At 53.5% G+C, this 18,396-nt stretch overlaps 5 protein-coding genes across 5 annotated transcripts; 1 reads left to right on the plus strand and 4 right to left on the minus strand.

The window, feature by feature from the left end:
• Window positions 1–499: 499 nt before the first annotated feature.
• CC84DRAFT_1168531 (MFS general substrate transporter) lies at window positions 500–2,896 on the minus strand. The gene is made up of 4 exons (XM_018179422.1): window positions 2,415–2,896; window positions 2,031–2,363; window positions 1,937–1,983; window positions 500–1,886 (listed from the first exon to the last, which is right to left on the minus strand). Exons 1-4 carry the CDS (start codon window positions 2,718–2,720, stop codon window positions 809–811), a joined length of 1,764 nt encoding a protein of 587 aa, XP_018030795.1. The 5' UTR covers window positions 2,721–2,896; the 3' UTR covers window positions 500–808.
• A 2,647-nt stretch (window positions 2,897–5,543) lies between these two features.
• CC84DRAFT_1155234 (uncharacterized protein) lies at window positions 5,544–9,618 on the minus strand (the record flags this gene model as incomplete). The annotated part of the gene is made up of 10 exons (XM_018176922.1): window positions 8,738–9,618; window positions 8,310–8,548; window positions 8,150–8,263; window positions 7,221–8,088; window positions 7,094–7,129; window positions 6,832–7,035; window positions 6,448–6,783; window positions 6,192–6,363; window positions 5,980–6,132; window positions 5,544–5,901 (listed from the first exon to the last, which is right to left on the minus strand). Exons 1-10 carry the CDS (start codon window positions 9,309–9,311, stop codon window positions 5,544–5,546), a joined length of 3,054 nt encoding a protein of 1,017 aa, XP_018030796.1. The 5' UTR covers window positions 9,312–9,618.
• Window positions 9,619–9,727: 109 nt separating this feature from the next.
• On the minus strand, window positions 9,728–12,773 carry CC84DRAFT_1168533 (DUF221-domain-containing protein). The gene is made up of 6 exons (XM_018179423.1): window positions 12,558–12,773; window positions 12,343–12,507; window positions 11,088–12,285; window positions 10,705–11,037; window positions 10,121–10,655; window positions 9,728–10,069 (listed from the first exon to the last, which is right to left on the minus strand). The coding sequence occupies exons 1-6, from the start codon at window positions 12,687–12,689 to the stop codon at window positions 10,000–10,002; spliced, it is 2,433 nt and encodes an 810-aa protein (XP_018030797.1). The 5' UTR covers window positions 12,690–12,773; the 3' UTR covers window positions 9,728–9,999.
• Window positions 12,774–14,462: 1,689 nt separating this feature from the next.
• CC84DRAFT_302035 (uncharacterized protein) lies at window positions 14,463–17,354 on the plus strand. Its single transcript, XM_018185799.1, has 2 exons — window positions 14,463–15,057; window positions 15,110–17,354. Exons 1-2 carry the CDS (start codon window positions 14,599–14,601, stop codon window positions 17,147–17,149), a joined length of 2,499 nt encoding a protein of 832 aa, XP_018030798.1. The 5' UTR covers window positions 14,463–14,598; the 3' UTR covers window positions 17,150–17,354.
• A 56-nt stretch (window positions 17,355–17,410) lies between these two features.
• On the minus strand, window positions 17,411–18,359 carry CC84DRAFT_1263404 (uncharacterized protein). The gene is made up of 3 exons (XM_018185236.1): window positions 17,956–18,359; window positions 17,771–17,883; window positions 17,411–17,707 (listed from the first exon to the last, which is right to left on the minus strand). The coding sequence occupies exons 1-3, from the start codon at window positions 18,223–18,225 to the stop codon at window positions 17,539–17,541; spliced, it is 552 nt and encodes a 183-aa protein (XP_018030799.1). The 5' UTR covers window positions 18,226–18,359; the 3' UTR covers window positions 17,411–17,538.
• Window positions 18,360–18,396: the final 37 nt, after the last annotated feature.

Genomic DNA, 18,396 nt, shown 5'->3' on the forward strand with positions numbered 1-18,396 from the left:
GTTCTCATACGGACAAAAGACGCACGAAAACCTTGTCAGCTCGAAATAGCACTATCGATGCTTGTCTCCATCTGTCCCTCTGCGAAGGAAATCTCACGCGGACGATGGGCAGCGCACGAAATGTATGGTGTCGGATATGCTTTGGTGGCCATGCGTTAAGGATAGATGTGCCATAGAATCGAGCAAGCTTATGAAGAGGTCCCCGGCGGTGCGTTAGAGGTGGATCTTGCGAGGGATGATTTGAGAAGCTGCTATGTTCAAGGGACTGGGGATGTCGTTGAACTTGATGGTAGGCTCGCCGGAATGGACGATCACAAGAGGGCGGTTGGATGTTGTCTACGCAAAGCACGCTCGTTCATCTGCATACACTTGTGACTACATCAACCAACGCTCAGCGTCTGCTAAAAACATTCGGCCGAGAATTTCCACTTATCGGCCGAGCCCACTGAGTACGTAAATGCTCAAAAGCTCAGCATCAATGAATTCACGCATAGGAAGCATCTTCCTCGTTCAACGGATTCCATTGAGACTCTAATTGTCGTTTAAGCGCTAACTCAACTTTTGCGAGAGAAGATTCGTGTCCACGCAATCACCCATCTATTATTCTAATGCCCATAGTCGGAGCGTCGATGCGACGCTCCATACAAAACAAAAAACGCCATGCTGTAAATGCGGATGTGTAGTGGTGCAGCAAGAGCACTAAAGAAAAGGAGCCGGCTGGGGGCTCGGCGTGGGTATCCAATATTACAAGATATAAGGCCGATGGAATCGTGGCAAGTACAACGCAAGGAGAGCGGAAAGAGGACAACTAGGCTGCGCCCATAACGATCTCCTTGCCCTTCATGCTCTTCCACTCGACGAACGCCGCGCCGACGATGGACATGACAGCTGTGGCAACGCTGACATAAAATGTCTCCGTGAGCGCCTTGTTGTATGCAATCAACACGCCGCCGAGGAACTTCTCCTGGATCTGGTTCTTCAGCTCTGTCGCGCCGACCGCAAGCACAATCTTGGGGTCCAAGCCCGGCACCGCTGCCTGTAGGTTCTTGACGAGCTGATTGGTAAAGACGTTCTGGCCGACAGAGATGAAGAGAGCACCGCCGAGGGTCTGAGAAAACATCATAATGGCCGTGCCGATGGGGACATCGTTTTTAGGAAGTGCGGTCTGCACAGCGACGAGCGCTTGCTGCATTCCCAGGCCTACACCTGCACCGAAAATGAATTGGTAGCCGATCCACTTGGCGGAGTGGGTGTCGGTCTCAAAGGTGGTGAGGAGGCCGGCGCCGATGGACATGAGGACCGAGGACATGAGCATGAAAGGCGTGTAGTAGCCGAGCACAGTGACGGCGGCGCCTGCGATCATGGAGACGATGACAAGGCCGAGGATGGCGGGCAGATTCATGATACCCGACTTTGTCGCGCTCACACCCTTCACGGATTGGAACCAGATTGGAATGTAGTAGACCATGACGAAGAAGGCAGCGCCCAACATGGCCACAAACAAGGCAGATCCCCAGACGTTACGGTTCTTGAAGACGCGAGGCGGAACGGTGGCATCCTCCTGCTTCCAGACTTGGATAGCAAGGAAACCAATGATGAGCAGACCGGCGATGATCAGGAGAGCGATGATACGGCCGTTCTTCCATTCGTACTTGCTACCACCCCACTGGAGGGCAAGGAGCAAGCAGATAATGGCCGGGAGGAACAAGGCGCTGCCCTCGAGATCAAACTTCTTGGCCTGCTCGAACAGGGTAGCGTTGATCTTTGCGTTGCGGCGCTTGACCTTGAAAAAGGGAATGATGAATGCTGCGGTCACAGCGCCGAGAGGAAGGTTGATGTAGAAACACCATCTCCAAGTTAGGTGATCGGTAAAGGCTCCTCCGAGGCTAAGCATTGTTAGCTGTTACTTGGATGTACAGCCAAGATGAGAACTTACAGTGGGCCTGCAACACTAGCAATGCCGTACATGCCGCCGATCAATCCCTAGCTTGTTCAGTACAAGGTATCTACCGAAGAGGGGTACTCCTTACCATGTATGCTGGTCGTTGTCGCAGGGGCACGCTGACGGTGATGATGAGAACGGCACCGCTGAAGATACCGGCCGAGCCAATACCTGCAATAGCACGTCCGATGATCAGGGCGGTCGAGTTAGGCGCAACACCGCAGATGAGGGAACCGATTTCGAAGATGACTAGGGCCGAGACGTAGACCCATTTGATCGAGTAGAAGGTGTAGAATTTGCCGTAGATGAGTTGTGTCGCGCAGGTGGTGAGTAAGTAGGCACTTCCATACCACCCTACGTCGTTGAGAGCCTTGAACTGATCTGTAATGCGCGGGATAGCTGTTGCGATAATGGTATTGTCCTGTCGAGAGCGTTAGCGAGGCTGTCGGCAACCAGCACAGGGATCACGCACCAATGCCATGCAGAAGACAGACAAGCACAAGGCTATAGTGATGACGGCGAGACGCCACGCTTTGGGGTACTCGTCCTCGTCCTCGACCGCCTCCTCGGCCTGGTCTGCTTCGTCGACAACTGCCTGTTCCTTTGAGTTGGCTGTTCCAGGTGCTGTCTGCGGCTCTGCAGAAAGTTCCCGCGCGGAAGCCTGTGTGGAAAAAGCGTCTGTCTTCTCGTAGTCTGCCATAGAGGGTGCTTTGCTGACTGCTGCAGTCTTCTCCGAGTCTGCGGTGCTGGCCCCGGAGGGCTTGAGGTGGTCGCTCATGGTGGTGCTTGTTGTCTGTTGGCTGGGCAAAAAGGGACGGAACGCGTGCTTGAGCACTGCTCGGCAGGCGCAAACAAGGGCACGACACGGGTTGGTGAAAGCGAGGCTGGCGGGGCACCACCAAAAGCCGGCAGAGCGGCCTTATTATAATAAAGGAGCGTCTGTACCGCTGCCTGGCGTCCGTCACCACGGAGCTATACTTGCGCAGCGGATCGCACCGAGTATTCTCGTCCATGCCCGTGCGTCGGATGCTTTAGGGCTGGTCGGGGACTCGTTCTGCTCCGCGCCGATGCGCACAGGCCGTGCTTGAGCCGCGTTTCTTCCCTGATGCAGGCTGATTCGAAGTGAATCATTTCGTCCGGCCCACAGCCAAGCGCACCGCAGCGTTGGGCAGAGGCTTCAGGCGAATAAGCGGCCACTGAGACCGGAATGATGGGGCCTCGCTGCACGCTACGCAATCTTGTTTCTTCATCGGTTGACCGCGAAGCGAGGAGGAACCAGTCTCAGCGCGCCAACTCCCGGGGACGATCGCCAGGAGGGACAGCGGCCTGGACTCCTGTTTGCATATGCCATGTCGATTTCTGCCTTTGTGATATTCGTCCGCTAGCCCTGACGGCCTGGCCCGGATTCCGCGCGTTGCAGACACACGCAGGCTTGCAAGTGCACGCGATACATGCGCCAGATAACGAACACTGAACACAGCGCATGCAATGTCTAGCTGACCTTGTACGTTCGGGCGTAATGTCCCAACCTCACCTTGCTCGCTGCAGCCATCGGTCACTCTTCTGATCTCAGCCTGGGAACAGGACCGTTGGCCGCGGACTTGAGCGATGTCAGACCAAACGCCGGCCGCCGCCCTAATCCTCTCCCGCCAAGGATTCCGCTCCACGACTTGCGCGTTGCTATTCCAGGCCTTTCTATGGGCCCTGCCCAGGACTGACTTCCCCTTTCATGCACCACTTCACGCTATGGCAAGGCATCGTGTAAAAACATGCAGTGTCCATGACATCAACAGTCTCAATCTACATCTTGCACTTCGGGTGAGCCACTAGCCGCTTAATCAAGACCAACCGGTTTACGAGAAGCGCCACGGATCTCGTACAATGCTGTACGATTGTACTGCATGGTCAGAAAACACCTTGGCACCTACACGCGTCCACCAATGAAGCATTCTCATTCTTAGTACCGAGCGTTAACTGCATTGCCTTGCAAAGGCTCTTGATTGGGACTACAAGACAAAACAAGAATTCGTGATCTCGCATTGGCGCGGACGAATCCTTTCCGCCCCCGAGACCCCGAGACCCCGCGCCCAAGCCAGCGGAGCGCAACGTGCCGTTTCAGGCAGGCAATCCCAGGACCACGTGATTGAGTCATCGCTCTGACGCCTGTGGCTGTCCATCGAGAAGCCCCTTTCCTGAACCGGTGAGTACTCGTTGGACGACCGGAGGAGGCGCCGAGCGAGCGATCCGGGTCTCGCCTCGAGCCGGAACCGCAACCCCAGCTTGCATTCACCACACTTGCGACGTAAACATTTGCATGCACTCACCCTCCCGCAAACAGCAACGCCATGCGCGCTTGCCATGCCACTCACCTTTAGTGGTCCTAGATGCGGTCACAGATCGAGAGATGCATACAGAGCCAGTGCTGACGACTCTCCTCGTAATATAACACCCGGGTTGCGGTATGAAGCTCTTCGACAAGTAAATCCGTCGTCTTGGGTCCATGTTGGGTGTGAGGTACAGCAAATGTGCTCCCACGAATCACTGCGCTTACAGGACCAACATCAGTCCAGTGTATGATGCACGAAGACACATCATCGACGGGGAGAGCTCAAGTTCCAACACTACGAACAGGAGCAAAACTTGCAGCACCGGTAATCCTCCTACACTCACCTTCTCTGCGTTAGGGCTCGACCAATCTGCGACTCCAGCGCAGGCAGTAATGGTGCTCAGGCCGCTCCCCACAAGGAGATAGTAGTCATTCAAACCCTTCTTGCGACGAACTGTAGAGCCTCTCACCGGGCCGGCGCAGCCTTTCGCAAGTTTGAACAGGCGGCTGACAAGACTACTTGACCGCCCATATGGATTCACACATGGACACAAGCGAGCGTGCTGACAGGACAGGGCGTCTGGCAAGCGGTGTGTGCTTACAGCTAGCCCCGGCCAGCCGCAGCAGCCGGAGGATCGGCATGATGGTGTCCTTGCTTTCGTTCCTGAGGCTTGAGGTCCTATCGTACAAGCCAGCAAGGCACGTTAAGCAGATAGCACGAGTTAGTGCGAAGTGGGATCAAGTAGTAGGGCAGACGCACGGAGGCCGCTCGCTTTGCAAGTCTTTGGCATTAGAGGAGCGACAGTGAGCATCATGATTTACTTCTGCGAATCATCTAGGTTCAGTCGCTGATGCCAACCTGCTCTGAGGCGCCCAGCTCAGTTGTTGCTTGCAAGCACGTGGCGCCAAACCAGTCAGCAGGATCGACAACAGGTACTGGAGGGACCCAACGTTCAGCTTAGAGATCCTGCGCGTGCAGGACATCTAGACGAGGAATTTGTTATTTTCCTTTTCTCAAATGTACGTGGGATTAGGATAAAAGAACGTCAGTTCAAGGGGCACGTTAAGCAGAAAGCGGAGCGACCAAACATCAACGACAGGATATCAACTTGGAGCTATAGTCAACAGGGAATCATGTTATTGATATTCTCGCACGTAAACGCCTCCCCTCTCGGCACACATTGCTCATCCGCTCATATCCCCATCCCCAAGCTCCCCTCGCGACACTACTCATCCAAAATCTCACCTCCCCTACCAAGCACCATTTGCAAAACCTCAATCTCCGCGTCCAGCTCCATACCGCCAACGTGCGCATCCCACGGCAGCTATGCAGCTCGTCAGGAGTCCACCCATCTCGATATAGTCATCAGGATGACAAGAACGTACCATCATTACGTCTCCATTCTCCTCAAACCACGCATCGCCGCCACGCACGTCTAGGAAATCCACCCATTCGTCATTCTTTACGTTCATAGCCCCAGGTAGTCTTTTAACGGGTCGTGGTTCGCTGTAGGTACTAGAGCCGTGATTAGGTGCATGAAGGGTTTGCGAACAGTGGCCATCGAAGCCGACAGGGCGCTCCGGGCCGTACGCGATGAAATCTGGTGAGGCGATCCGCGAGGTTACAGGCGAACTGAGTTGGGAACCGTGTCTGTAGTTCCAAACAGTGAGCTTTTGGCGAACATACTCGGTTTGGATTGGTGCCACTCACCGGGAACCAAAGGATGCAGAACTTGCGTGGGTTGCTACTGCTCGACCCGGCTTTCCGGTTAGATATACCTCGTGAACGGCACCGCCTCGACAGATGTAGTAGCGACAGTGTATAATCGGATCCGCGTGGTTTCTCATTTGCCAGGTCTTGCACCTAGACGTGAAAAATATTGTAAGCGAAGCCTATCATGTGTTTCACGTGCAAGGACTCACTGCGCATCCAATGTGAACCCCCAGATTGTGATGTCCGGCTCCGTATGTATCGCTAATTCGGACACGCCCTGGAGCTTCCCAATCTCCTGTCCGCGAATAGCGACCGGCCAGATAGTACTGTTACCCGCTCTCTCAGAAGGTGACGGCTCATCCCACCAATTCAGCCAGTGATCTTCGGTACGTCCTTCATCCACGAAGGGCGGCGCCATGTATACGTCCCAGCTATCCGCTTTTTGCTCTGTTCGAGAAAGATTACACACATCGGGTGGGATGCTGTAAAGTACTAAAGTGTCGTCAAAGACCACAACAACACGCGCACCCAGTGACATGTCGAAAGCGGCTGTGTAGAGACGCGGAGCCTGGCTGCCCACGCACGGCGGTAGAAACATCACTTTTCGAAGAAGTTTCATTGGGCCGCCTAACGGTGCATCGCAGCCCAAGAACAGCTTTTCGGTTTTCGGGTCAATGAAGAGAATATGGTGGCCGTCGCTTAGCGGCACCGCATGGTAGTGGTCGATGTGGGGTGAGCCCAGTCGTCGTGGGTGGTTTTGAAATCCGAAAGATCCCCAGAAAGAGCTGACATTGGGGTGTTCTGATGCAATAATAAGTTTGTATGTCTCCCACGCCTGGAGATACCCACCGAAGAAGAACTTTCGTCTTATGCCTGGCTTGTCGTTAGGGCGAGCCGCGCTGGAGATGAGACGCAATTTCTTTGCAGAATCAAAGCCAGGACGTGGTGCGAGAAAGTGTAGATAATCAGACGGTGCGGTAAGTGGGAACCAGCGGCTCAAACTTTGTCCAGTAAGAGCATCGATCCAATGCAGCTCTATACCAGCCGCACAGCCTACACATAGTGGATATAATGAGCACAAGTATACAGTGAGTACGCTTGGTGAACTCACCGAATGCGACGCAATGATGCTGAGGGCAGATAGAAACTGGAGTATGTCAGCGCGACGCAGCAGAAGCTTCGCTATGCCAATTGGTTGAGGATGATTGAGTTAATTGAGCGATATCGAGGATGCTTACCACTACGAGGAGGGTCATCTTCAGAACAAAGATGGCGGTAAAACGTAGAGGTGCCATCCTCAACCGGTAGCGTGCAACTGCCCTGGTCATAGTCTGATATGCTTGTGAAGGAAGCATTGTGACGCGGCCCCTGAAGGTTCAGATTTGTAGTATGGTTGATGTAATTTTGCGCATGCATCCGTTGGTCATGCATTGCATGAAGTGACGTTGCTTGGTGATTCGACTTAACGTCTACCGACTCAATGTAGGGTATCTGTGAGTCCGGACGCGCGGCAAATCTTGAACATCGATCAGCAGTATTGATGCCAGTTTCGAAATTTTTAGTTTGGCTAGAGTGGATAGAAGCGCCTCTAGCCGTCGTCTCATATAAACTGTTGTTTCCCCTTACCAGTATTTCTCCTGGAGGGTCGTTGCTTAGATCCCAGCCTAAATGCAGCTCACAGACCATACCCATCCGCCCTTCGAGCAAGGCAGCCACCGCATTCCTACCGTAGGATATGTCCATACTCATCGCTAGAACTCTGCGAGGACAAACGATGCTGGTCACTGGTTCAAGGCTGCTGCCCTGTACATGATATACGTACATGATCGTTTCGCGGCCCACAAGCACGTATAGTCCGCAGCGGCTGGTGGTAAAAACTAGCCCTGCGCTTCCCCGTGCTTCGGATCCTGAATGACCACCGGCAAGGTCTGTGAAATCTGTATGAGAGACTTCTGCGAAGACACCAGAGTCTTGCCGATTCTTAGCGGGAACTCCGCTTCCGGTCCATTCAAAACTCAGAGAGCATTCGCGCGACAACATGCGACTGAGAGACCACAGGTTGCTTGCATTGGAGGGGGTCGGTTGGTGGTCCGCCAGATTTGCTGTCTGAAAGATCGGGAGATGAGCAGCGAATCTTCCGTGAGGTATCAAATCTGCAGCGACTTACATGGAGGTTCTCCACATAACTCAGCCAACCACCTCGCTCGAGCATAGTGCGCAGCAACTTCCGGTCCAGGCTCGCACGCATCCAATGACGGCAAGTATGTCGTGCAGCGTTGAACTGGTCTAAATGAGCTTGAATTGAACATATTACTTATCTGACCTACGCTTCTTGGACCCAGGTACCTGAAGACATTATGAAGGATCTCGGTTGGCAGGCAATGTGAAGCAGTTTGACGAGATGGAGTGTTACGGTCGATTGCCGCACGCCATTCTTTGCAGGTTGATCTCAGCGCTTCGAGGCTGGCTCCATCAAGATAAGTAATGAATACAGCAGCCAGAGCACTAGAAAGTAGCGACCGGTTCGCGCTTGGAGCTGCAGAGCTTTCATCGCTCAATGAATGAACTTCTGCCAAATCTTCCAGCGATGATGAAACAAACTCTTCAATTGGGCTGGAGGTATCAAAGCCATAAAATACGTCGGACATCGTTCGAACGATCCCGTGCTCAATCTATGGCTCCAGAATACCGTCTTTCAACGCCTATAGGATGATACACCGTTAGAGCTAGATGTCCTTCGAGTAGATTGGCTGACCTACAGCTATGTCATCGAAAGAAAATGTGTCGAAGTGTACACGATGGAGCATGTTGAAGTCTTCGCTATCCTCTCTGAGGCTGGGTAAACGAGGTGTCGAGTTGTTGAAGGAGCCAGATCGCGATCTGAGGCTAGGACCGCTGAATATAAAGGCCCCGGAAGACACAAACTCTAGGCTAGGCATGGAGCCATGAAGTGAGTTTGAGTTGGTTCTGGAGCGAATGCTTGATGAGGCTGAATTGTTAGGGTCGTGTGGTATTGGTACAGTAATTGCGGTATGGCCCGTATTGAAGAACGAGGTCAAGGCTCTATGAAACGCTACACGAGGCTTGGAACGCCGGGCCGGTGATAGGGGCGGACCATTTTTGTGGGACAGTTTTACCACCCGTGAAGCGATCCCGGACGTGGCAAATGAGTTCCGCGCAAGATGCGAGCGTGGGAACACATGGCGCAGAACGTCGGATCGTTTGGTATGTGACGATGAAGCCTCTGCACGACTGCTTGCCGGTGTCTCAGCGTGAGGCGGCGAACACCCGGCATCTATGGCCTCTCGACGAGACTCTCTCAAGCTCATCAGCGTATGATTTGCGGGATCAGAAAGGCGAGAAACCCTGCCAGCTGAGGATGGCGGCGTTGGAGGCGGAGACAGACTTAGAGAGTGGTGATGAGGAGACTCAAAATACGATGCGACGGAGGCAGTACTACGGTCGGTATGAGGAAGCGCTGGTGTGGACCTTGTCCCGGCTACTCCCCGAGAGAGGTAAATCTGAGAAGACGTTGTTGTAGCACCTCCGACCGGAGATGCAAGATCGCCAATGGATCTGCGAAATGAGTTTGTGAGCGAGTGGAACAGAATAGTGCGTGAATGCCCAGAACAGTTGCTCAGTATAAAATGCGTTCATCTGCAAATCAGGACTCAGGACAGGCAGCCAAGGTTGCTTACAGGTTTATACCAAGTGTGTTTGTACAGAGCAGGATATTTTGGTTGTGACTCAGATGCCCGAGCGTATGGTCAATTGAAGGATGAGGTATTACTATACAAGGGTGAGGGTGAGGCCAAACGGCCGTGAGGGCAGACGAAACATTGTGTTGTATTGAGGAAAAGTAAGTGGGTATAAGGCGTCAAAATCAAGCGAGAGCAAGAGGAAACAGGTGTCAAAAATGCGTATACGGAAAGGGCCGGGCAAACATGGGAAGTACACGAAAGTTGCCCAAATTAAGTAATCACAGAGAAGGAAAGAGCGAGACCCGCGCTCACTATCTCAATCGCTATAGGCAGCCGAGCCGTTCTGAGACCTAGCTCGCTTGTCCACAATCCAAACGTCATCGAGACTACAGCGTAATTCGTCAGTATTAATTATACAATAGGAGAAACGCACTAACCTCATAACCAGACTCGGGTGTGCGAACCGCATTTCTTTCTCACGGGCTTCGTCCAAAGTTTGCTGGCCTTCTGAACTCGCTTCCTCTTGGACGCCTCTTCCTAGATCCGAATGCTCTGCCTGTTTCAAACTCCGTAATGCGATGAACTTCATCAACGGACGGTACGTTCTCCCATATACATAGGCAAACCAAAGTGTACCGGCGGCTAACGGAGCAATGAGAACCGCGCGTTTGAAAGCAGTTTTCAATGCAAGCTGGCCAGCGAGAGTCAGCTGGAAGAGGACCAAACCGACGATGACACGATCACACATCATCGTCCATCCCCTTCCAGTCGAGTGCTGGCGATGTTCCATAGCATACAATAGCTGGTATTTGTGGACGAAATGACCGATCATGAAGTAGGCCAGGCCACTGAGCAATACCTGCCAGGAGTCTCGGAGTACGCTGTAAACGAGACATATGATGAAGATGAGGATAGTCTGAGGCAGAAAGAAGCCGTAGCTGAATACGGGCGGTTGAACTAACTCGGCATAGTCTATATCGTACAATTAGATGATAGTTGAGCTACGTTGCAGACGACATACCTCGAGGTGTTTTTGCTCCGATCAGGTTGATGGGATAGAGTGAGAGAGCGCCGAACTCCAAGAGACGCAGTGGAAACAGGCCAAAACCTTGGAGGATGATGAAGTTGGTATAGAATCCGAGAAGTTTCGCCAAAGACTTCGCCAAAGTGTTGGCTATAACGGATGCATCGCGGAGCTTCTCTTTGAAGCTTTCCAGGAGAGCAATGAAACCCGAACCTGTCCCGAGGATTGTAAAGACAAAGAAGAAATTGAAGAATGTGAAGAAGAAGTTCTTGGATATAACACTCAGCTCAACGTCTCCCTGTGAAATCATTCCTTGCTGGTTCGCCAACCCTAGAATCGTTAGTCGCTGATTTCGAAGTAGTAGAGCTCGCTTGGCTTACAGTCATAGAGAAAAGGGACTAAGACGTTGAGTAGTGTTACCGCCAAAGTGGGCAATTGAGTATTGACCAAAGACTGCAACACTGGATGATCTTTGAGAACATCTGCCAAGCCGGGAAACACTTCGTGTATAGCACACGTGTTCAAGGCACCTGCGATCGGGACCAACAGGGCCGTCCAAAATACTGTAAGCAATCCGATCAAGACTGTGATAGACCAAGCCCGCAACATTCTTTTCCCACGAGATAAGTAGGTGTTAGTCCAGACCACGTCCGGGGGAGCGGGGCTGTTGTTGGCGAGGAGCTGCAGAGGCGAAGGGTCTAAGACTGCTTGTATAGCCATCTGGGCAGATGGGACGCTGTCCATAGTCACAAAGGCAAGTGGAGTTGGCTCGAATTCCTTCTGGCGCAATGCTTTGATGTCGTCATCCAGTCTCCTCAGCTTCTCTTCGTAGTAGTTGATCGCATCCACGTTTCTGAAACGCATTTTGAAGCGACCGAACCATATCTTCGCCATTGGACGTGGTCTTGAGTAAGGAATAGCGTAATCGGGGTCTCGATCAGTGTCGTTTAGGAGTTGACTAGATTCATCTCCGTGCTCATCGTCATCATGGTGTACTTCAGGCGCTGGAGGCCGGGGCTGAACAAGGGGTAAGGTTTCCAAGCTTCTCTCCACCCTGCGGTTGCCGAGATACACAGTCCATGCTTCTTCAAGTTTCCTCAAAACGGTTTGTCTTTCCACCACGCGTTCATCCAACTCCTTCCAGTTCCTGCACAGGGTGACACTTTCGACTGTTCCAATCTCGAGATCTTCAATAAACTCCTTGATCTTCGTCTCTGATCTGAGCTCAAGTGGGATCCCGGAGAGGCGGATCGTGCGGTCTGTGATGGTCTTCTGGCTGCCCAAGTACTTCTGTCGCACCTCGATGATCTTCCTTGTCTCCGAAACAATAAGGTACAACAGGAAGGCGGTAAAAAAGTAGGCGAAGACGAGATACATCCATAGGTAATCGGTATACGATTCGTAGTCTGAAGCCATTGCTACCAACATTGACAGGTCTTCGCGCTTGTCATGCTTTTTACGCCCGTCCTCCGGGATCTTGACATCTTTATGGGTATCGTGGACTGGTTTTATGACGGCGAGAGCGAAGAATAGCGCGACGAGGAAGAACTTAATAGCCAATTTGAAAAAGGCGAGATACTGCAAGTCTCTTAGCGACGTATCCAGATGTTGCATACTAAGTTGTCAGCTACGCACCACGTATGCATCCAATCCCGCCGACTTCAGCACTTGCTCGTCCGTTATGCGCCATAGCGGTAGAATCCATCCAAAGAAACTATCGGGGAGCTCGGGAAGAGCAGTCGCTTGGTTGTTTTGCTTTTTGCGCGCAGAATACAGGCCTTTCCAGCGGGGGCGGAGGTACTGCAGGGGAAATCAGATTTGACTCGATATGAGGGATGCGTGTCACTTACACAAAAGAGCAAAAAAGCGCTTATACCAAGTGCCAAAGAGAGGTAAATCTGTATGCGAAGGTCTCTCGGATTGAGTCCCGCCCACTGTTCCCAGCCTTGTTCGCCGCATTTCTTCTTGTCATCGTCGTCCATCGCTTCTGGATTAAAGCGGCCGTCTTACGGGTAGACGTCGAAGGTATCTTGCGTAGTGCATGCGGCCGTTGTTCCGTCACCTCCCTAAAGCGAGACGCGCCCAGCTTCGATGTCATAAACCGCCCAGGCCGCCGCCGCCGCCCACGTGTTGCTGACTCAGCGAGGGACAACGCACGCGACGCTAGTCCCAAAGCGTGCTGTTCACAGCATTTCTTGAACATCGCTGAGCTGCTGGCTTTTCGTGCCGTATACTCAAAAGTTTCTTCGAGAAGCTCATACGTGTCTTTGCGTCCAGTGCCGCGCACATGCATGCAATCCTTGATCCCTAAAAACCTCGCAGTCGAAACATACAGCTACGACAACCTGGATCCGCTGGCCACAAAAAATGTCGGGTCCATCCCCTGGAGTTGTGGAAAGAAACAAAGATGTCAGTTGGTTGAAACAGGTGAATGCTGCACTCCAAACGCGATCACAGACGACGGTGATGTAGCCGAGCAAGTACCTAGGAATGAACGACTTTCTACTACGCCGTTCTTGGTGTGGTAGTTGAAGGCCCACTGCGACCATGGCACAAGAGTCGCAGCATCATCCGTTGCACCTCGAACACTAGTGCCGGTTACGAAGACCGCACGACGCATCCCGAAACTGTCGTGGAGTGGGCTAATACAAGCATTGGAAGACTGCTTGGCGAAGCTTGACCCTACGCATGGGTCATCGTTTAGTGCAGCCAACGAGCAATGGCTGGTTCGAGACCGCCCCTCTTCAGTGGCCTGAGGGTTATCAGAGTGAAGGCTGCCCGAACCACAGATGCGGTGGGATAGCATAGTGGAACGCATCTTCAGCCGCGCATGTCATTTGAGTTTGAGCGCAGTGTGCGGGTTCAGGACGATTCGTTACGAGCCGCTCTGAGCAGCGGCATGGTACCATTCACGAATTGGGAGGCCGGCGCCTTTCCACTTGGGCGCTTGCAAATGGGGCCTGCAGTGAGCACAGGGTCTGTACGGCCCACTCGTCTCGGGCCTCATTGTCTATCGTGCGTGGTTCCCCAGCTGTCTTCCACCGCCATCTTCTTCGTCCTCACTGCTTTCCTTCGCCGGGTTCCATCTTGTCCTGTGTTCGCCTGTGCCTCTCGCGTGAAGAAACCACAAGTTTCATCCCGCATCTCTTCCTTCGGAATTCCACCGCGATCCAGTTCGATCCCGGTCGTCAGGTCTGTATCGACTTGGCAGGGCCAAGAGCCGATCGGTCCTCTGGGCAGCCTCGCTCTCGACCCTCAGGTACGTTCGTTTCCATGCTTTGGTCGCCCGTCGAACAGGGCCACCTGCGCTACCATCACGCTCCCCCTCGCGCGTGGACAGTGAGGGTCTGCGCATGGTGCGCATGTCGCGTTCCCCGCTGCCAGCATAGCCCCAACGGTCGTTCACCCACCAAGAGCGGCCCCATTGCTGGAACTATCTCGATTGCCACTATCGCATCGCAATGCTAACTGCATTCTCGCTGCGCTTAGACATCGTGCTCCCTTGTTCGAGTTCATCGTTCGTCCTGTGTGCAGCCCCCTGGCCGACCTGAGACGGCTGCGCGTCACCCGTCGCCGGCCCACGTACGTTGCGGCGCATCAAGCAGCCTCGCCTGCTAGCTCTCGCACCACTCCCTCTGCGCGCTGCCCGTCGCACCTGCCGTCTCTCTGCGTCGCGACCGCCTCCGCTCCCGCCCGCTGTGCACCGCCTACGCCTCGGCTGCGTGCTTGCTTCCCCGTGGGTGGCGCACCCCCCGAACCGAACACCTCGCGATCCCAGCCTGCGTTGCACGCGACTTTGGGACACGTCCGCGCGCCGATTGGGTAGGCTGCACCGTGCCGCTTCTGTAGACCAGGTGCGGGTTGCCGCATGATGTTTGCAGGCCACAGAGCATGACTTCCAGTCCGACCGTTACCTCGAGCCCCTCCGTCTCTGGCAGATCGCTGCTGTCTCGACTCCGCGCACCTCTCAAGTCCAAGACGCGCAACTTCACCGAGTTCTACATACAGCCAGATGACCCCCACCGGCAGTATGCTCCGGGAGACATCATCAGTGGCAGTGTTATAGTCAAGATCATCAAGCCATTGCGCATCACTCATCTGGTTATCTCACTGCATGGCTATGCGCAGGTCTTTAAGAACCCAAACTCGCCCGGCGATGCCTACAAGAACTACAGTACGACGGTGGGGTCAGGGAAAGGCAAGAAGACCGGGAGCTATTTCGGCAATGGCTTCGTCTCGCTTTTTGAGGATGAGGCAGTTCTATGCGGCGAAGGAAGGTTGGGAGAAGGCGTGTACCACTTCAACTTCGAGTTGGAGTTTCCGTCCAAAGGCTTGCCCAGCAGTATAGACGTGAGCCAACCGCCCCTCGCTGTTCCTAACTCTTGCTCATGTGTACCAACAGTTTGAGCGCGGGACCATATCATATATGTTAACTGCCAGCCTAACAAAACCGACCACGATGTCTCCCGTATCGTCGTGTGACACCAAGGTCAACTTTATGGATGTCATCGATGTTGCCGCCATACCTGAACCGAAGCCCAGGGCTATATCGTTAGAGCCTATATCCAGAAGGGGGCGAACAAGGACTCCAAAAAAGCTGCCGCAGGTGCAGGAGGCAACGCTGCAAGTGCCCGACGGTGTGGAGCCAACACGTAGTGCACGCGCATCGGACGCGAACCTCGGTATTGAAGAAGCTGACCACCCGAGAAGTCCGGCACCCAGCGATACAAGCTTTGAGAGCCAGATGAGCAGCGGCAATGCCTCTGGTACAGAATACGGCGTCCGCTCAGTGAACACTGCCTTGGACAGTACTTTGGCAAGCGCCAATCAGACAAATGTAAAAGGCAAGATCATAACAGCATCGATTGAGCTCTCGAAGGGCGGTTTCTTGCGGGGTGATAACATCGCTCTAAGGATATCGGTCAATCATACGAAGCATGTCAGGAGCCTGAAAGGCATTATCATCACGCTTTACAGACAAGCAAGAGTCGATATGCATCCCGCATTACCCGTCTTGCCAAACAGCAAAAACGATAAAGCCAAATCCGAGGATTATTACCCTAAATCACGCACAGGTCTTGGTGGCTTGTCTCTCTCTTCCGCCGGGTCAAGCCATCTGTTTCGCAAGGACCTTTCGCAGTCTTTTGCTCCTCTCTTCGTCGACCCAAGAACGCTCACTGCAGAGGTCAAATGCTCTGTCAGAGTACCTGATGAGGCTTTCCCTACTATTTCTAATGTACCTGGCGCGATGATAAGCTTCAGGTACTTTGTTGAAGTCGTTGTTGATATTCAAGGGAAACTCTCGGGTTTAGATCGAATCCTTCCTGCCGCTGGCCTAGTGCCCATGAGCTCCAACTCCGGCATGGCAGGTCTGGGACCTGAAGATTCCAATGGCAGTATGTTCTCCTCCTGGGGTGGCAACTTCGCAGACACGGACTCGATCCGGCGCGAAAAGGGCGTAGTATCGAGCCTCTTCGAGGTTGTCATTGGTACCAAGGATAGCGAAAAGAATGGCAAGCGCAAGGCGCAGCCTACAGAAGTCAGGCCAGACGTACAGGAGATACCGTTCGAACAAACTCCTTCAGTAGGTGGAGAGCAGCAGGATCAGGATTACTATGGATACGATCAGGACGGCCAATACTACGATAATTACGCATACGATGGCGTCTACGACGAAGCGCCGGGTTACCATGATAGCGGCAGCTCCCAAGCACCCTACATCCCACAAGCGGAGAACGAGGAAGGACTGTCCGAGAAGGAGCGAATACGACGGGCAGAAGCGCGTCTACTACCCTCCCAGCCCCCTCAAGAAGGCGGGCCATCAGCCCCATCTGAGATACCGCGCGGCATACCGCCCTCAGCGCCTGTGCTCGATGATGATGAAGACCTACACCCCCCGTACGTTGCGGCGGAGTCATCAGCAGCCGCTTCCGGACCTTCATCGCACCCACCATCTTTCTCCGCTGCCACCGCTTCTTCGTCACAGGTGTTGACACGCACAGTCACCGATGATGAAAGCCGGACAATCACTACAGGCTCCTCGTTAACCATCAACGCCCACACCACGCAGCCCCCTCCTTCCACCGCAAAAGATCCGAATGCAACCAGAAACCTCCCCGCTCTGCCTCCTCCTTCGCCAGCTGCCGCGCCAGATTACTCTCCCTCATCAGCGCACGTTCAGCCCACAGACGACAAGCAAGAGCTCCAGCGAAGAAGACTCCAGATGGAAGCGAGCGCCCCGCCGACAGATCCTGAAGAGTCATCGTCATCGCTCCATCCTTCTGCGCCTCCGACAGACACAATGCACAACCTCACGCTCGCTCCTTCAGCACCGATGCTCGATGACGACGACGAAGGCCTTGTGAGCGCCGTGAGGCCAGTGCCTAGTCGAGGTCACAGCGAGGTACCGGGCAGCGAGCAGTTGCCAGAGTACCAGCGGTAGCGCGTTGGCGAAGGTTGAACTCGATATAGTAACTACATCATTTGTGTAACGACATCTAGATCATGCGTTCTTTGTAATGTGTACTTGGGGATTGGGTTTTGGCGTAGATCCGGCGCATGTAGATTGGTTTGTGAAATGGCCTTGTTTCCTTTTCTTGGTTGGACTTCATGATACCTGTATGTAGAGCAATGCGAGCGAGCTATGAGTGTGAAACCGAGTGCTTGTGTGTATGCTTGATGGCTTCCTATCTGCAACTTGGTACTTCGCGTGGACACCGATAATAGTCTCGGTGATTACATGCCGGTACTATATGGCATGAAAGTAGATGATGTCCCCATTAGAATGTGCTCCTTCCGTCACTCCCCATCTCCCGGGGCTCCCTGCCCTCCTCACTTCAGCTGATTCATGCGATGCTCAATAACCTGTTCCATCGCCTTGGAGTGGTACAGATAGTCCCCGCGCAGCTTGCCCAGCTTCTCCGCCATCTCCCTCTCGATCTCGGCCTTCAATCTAAGCAGCTCCTTCAAGCGGGCCATCTGCGCCTCGTGGGCTCCAGCGCTGCACGTCATGTTAGTCCACGAGAAGAAGTTACGGATCAGTAAGAGTGAGGGGAAACTCTACGCGCTCGCTTCGTGCTCGTCGAAGTGCGAGGTGATGGCGTCCTGCGTGCTGGCGTGGGCATCCTTGTACGCTTTGTAGACGATTCTTTTGCGGTGCTCGTTGCGCTTGTGTTGCTACAGGCTATTAGCATTCCTTAATTGGGTTGGATGATGATCAAAGTTCTACGGTGCGAGTGCGGGACATACATCGGCTTGCATGTCCCTCAAAAGTTGCTGCACTGGGTTAGGTTGGGACGCTTCTTGAGAGGGTTCGGTCAGGGTGTCGCCGGTGAGATCTTCAGCTTCAGCATTGTCCATGTCGAGGTCGTTAGCAGCGTTGTGGTCATTGGTGACTTCCTCTTCGTAGAGCTCAACATGTTGCTTCACTTGGCGCGCTCCACGACGGGATGCTGCTTGGGAAGTGGTGCTGCTGGTCTTTATGCTGAGGTGTGGTGATGGTGCCATTATTGCTGGCATACGACCAGTGGTAGTTCGTAGGTCAATCGACTGAATTCCTCTGCTCGGGCTTTTGCACGTATATCGTAGAAGTTAGTGCTGAAGGTCAGTGAGATGATGAGTGTATTGTGTTTCAGAGTCCTGAGGTATTGGAGGTGCAAGGTAAGAAGTCTTGACCTAAGGCTGTGAGAT

The sequence above is a fragment of the Paraphaeosphaeria sporulosa genome (genome assembly GCF_001642045.1).
Source record: "Paraphaeosphaeria sporulosa strain AP3s5-JAC2a unplaced genomic scaffold CC84scaffold_12, whole genome shotgun sequence".
NCBI classification, from domain to species: Eukaryota; Fungi; Ascomycota; class Dothideomycetes; order Pleosporales; family Didymosphaeriaceae; genus Paraphaeosphaeria; species Paraphaeosphaeria sporulosa.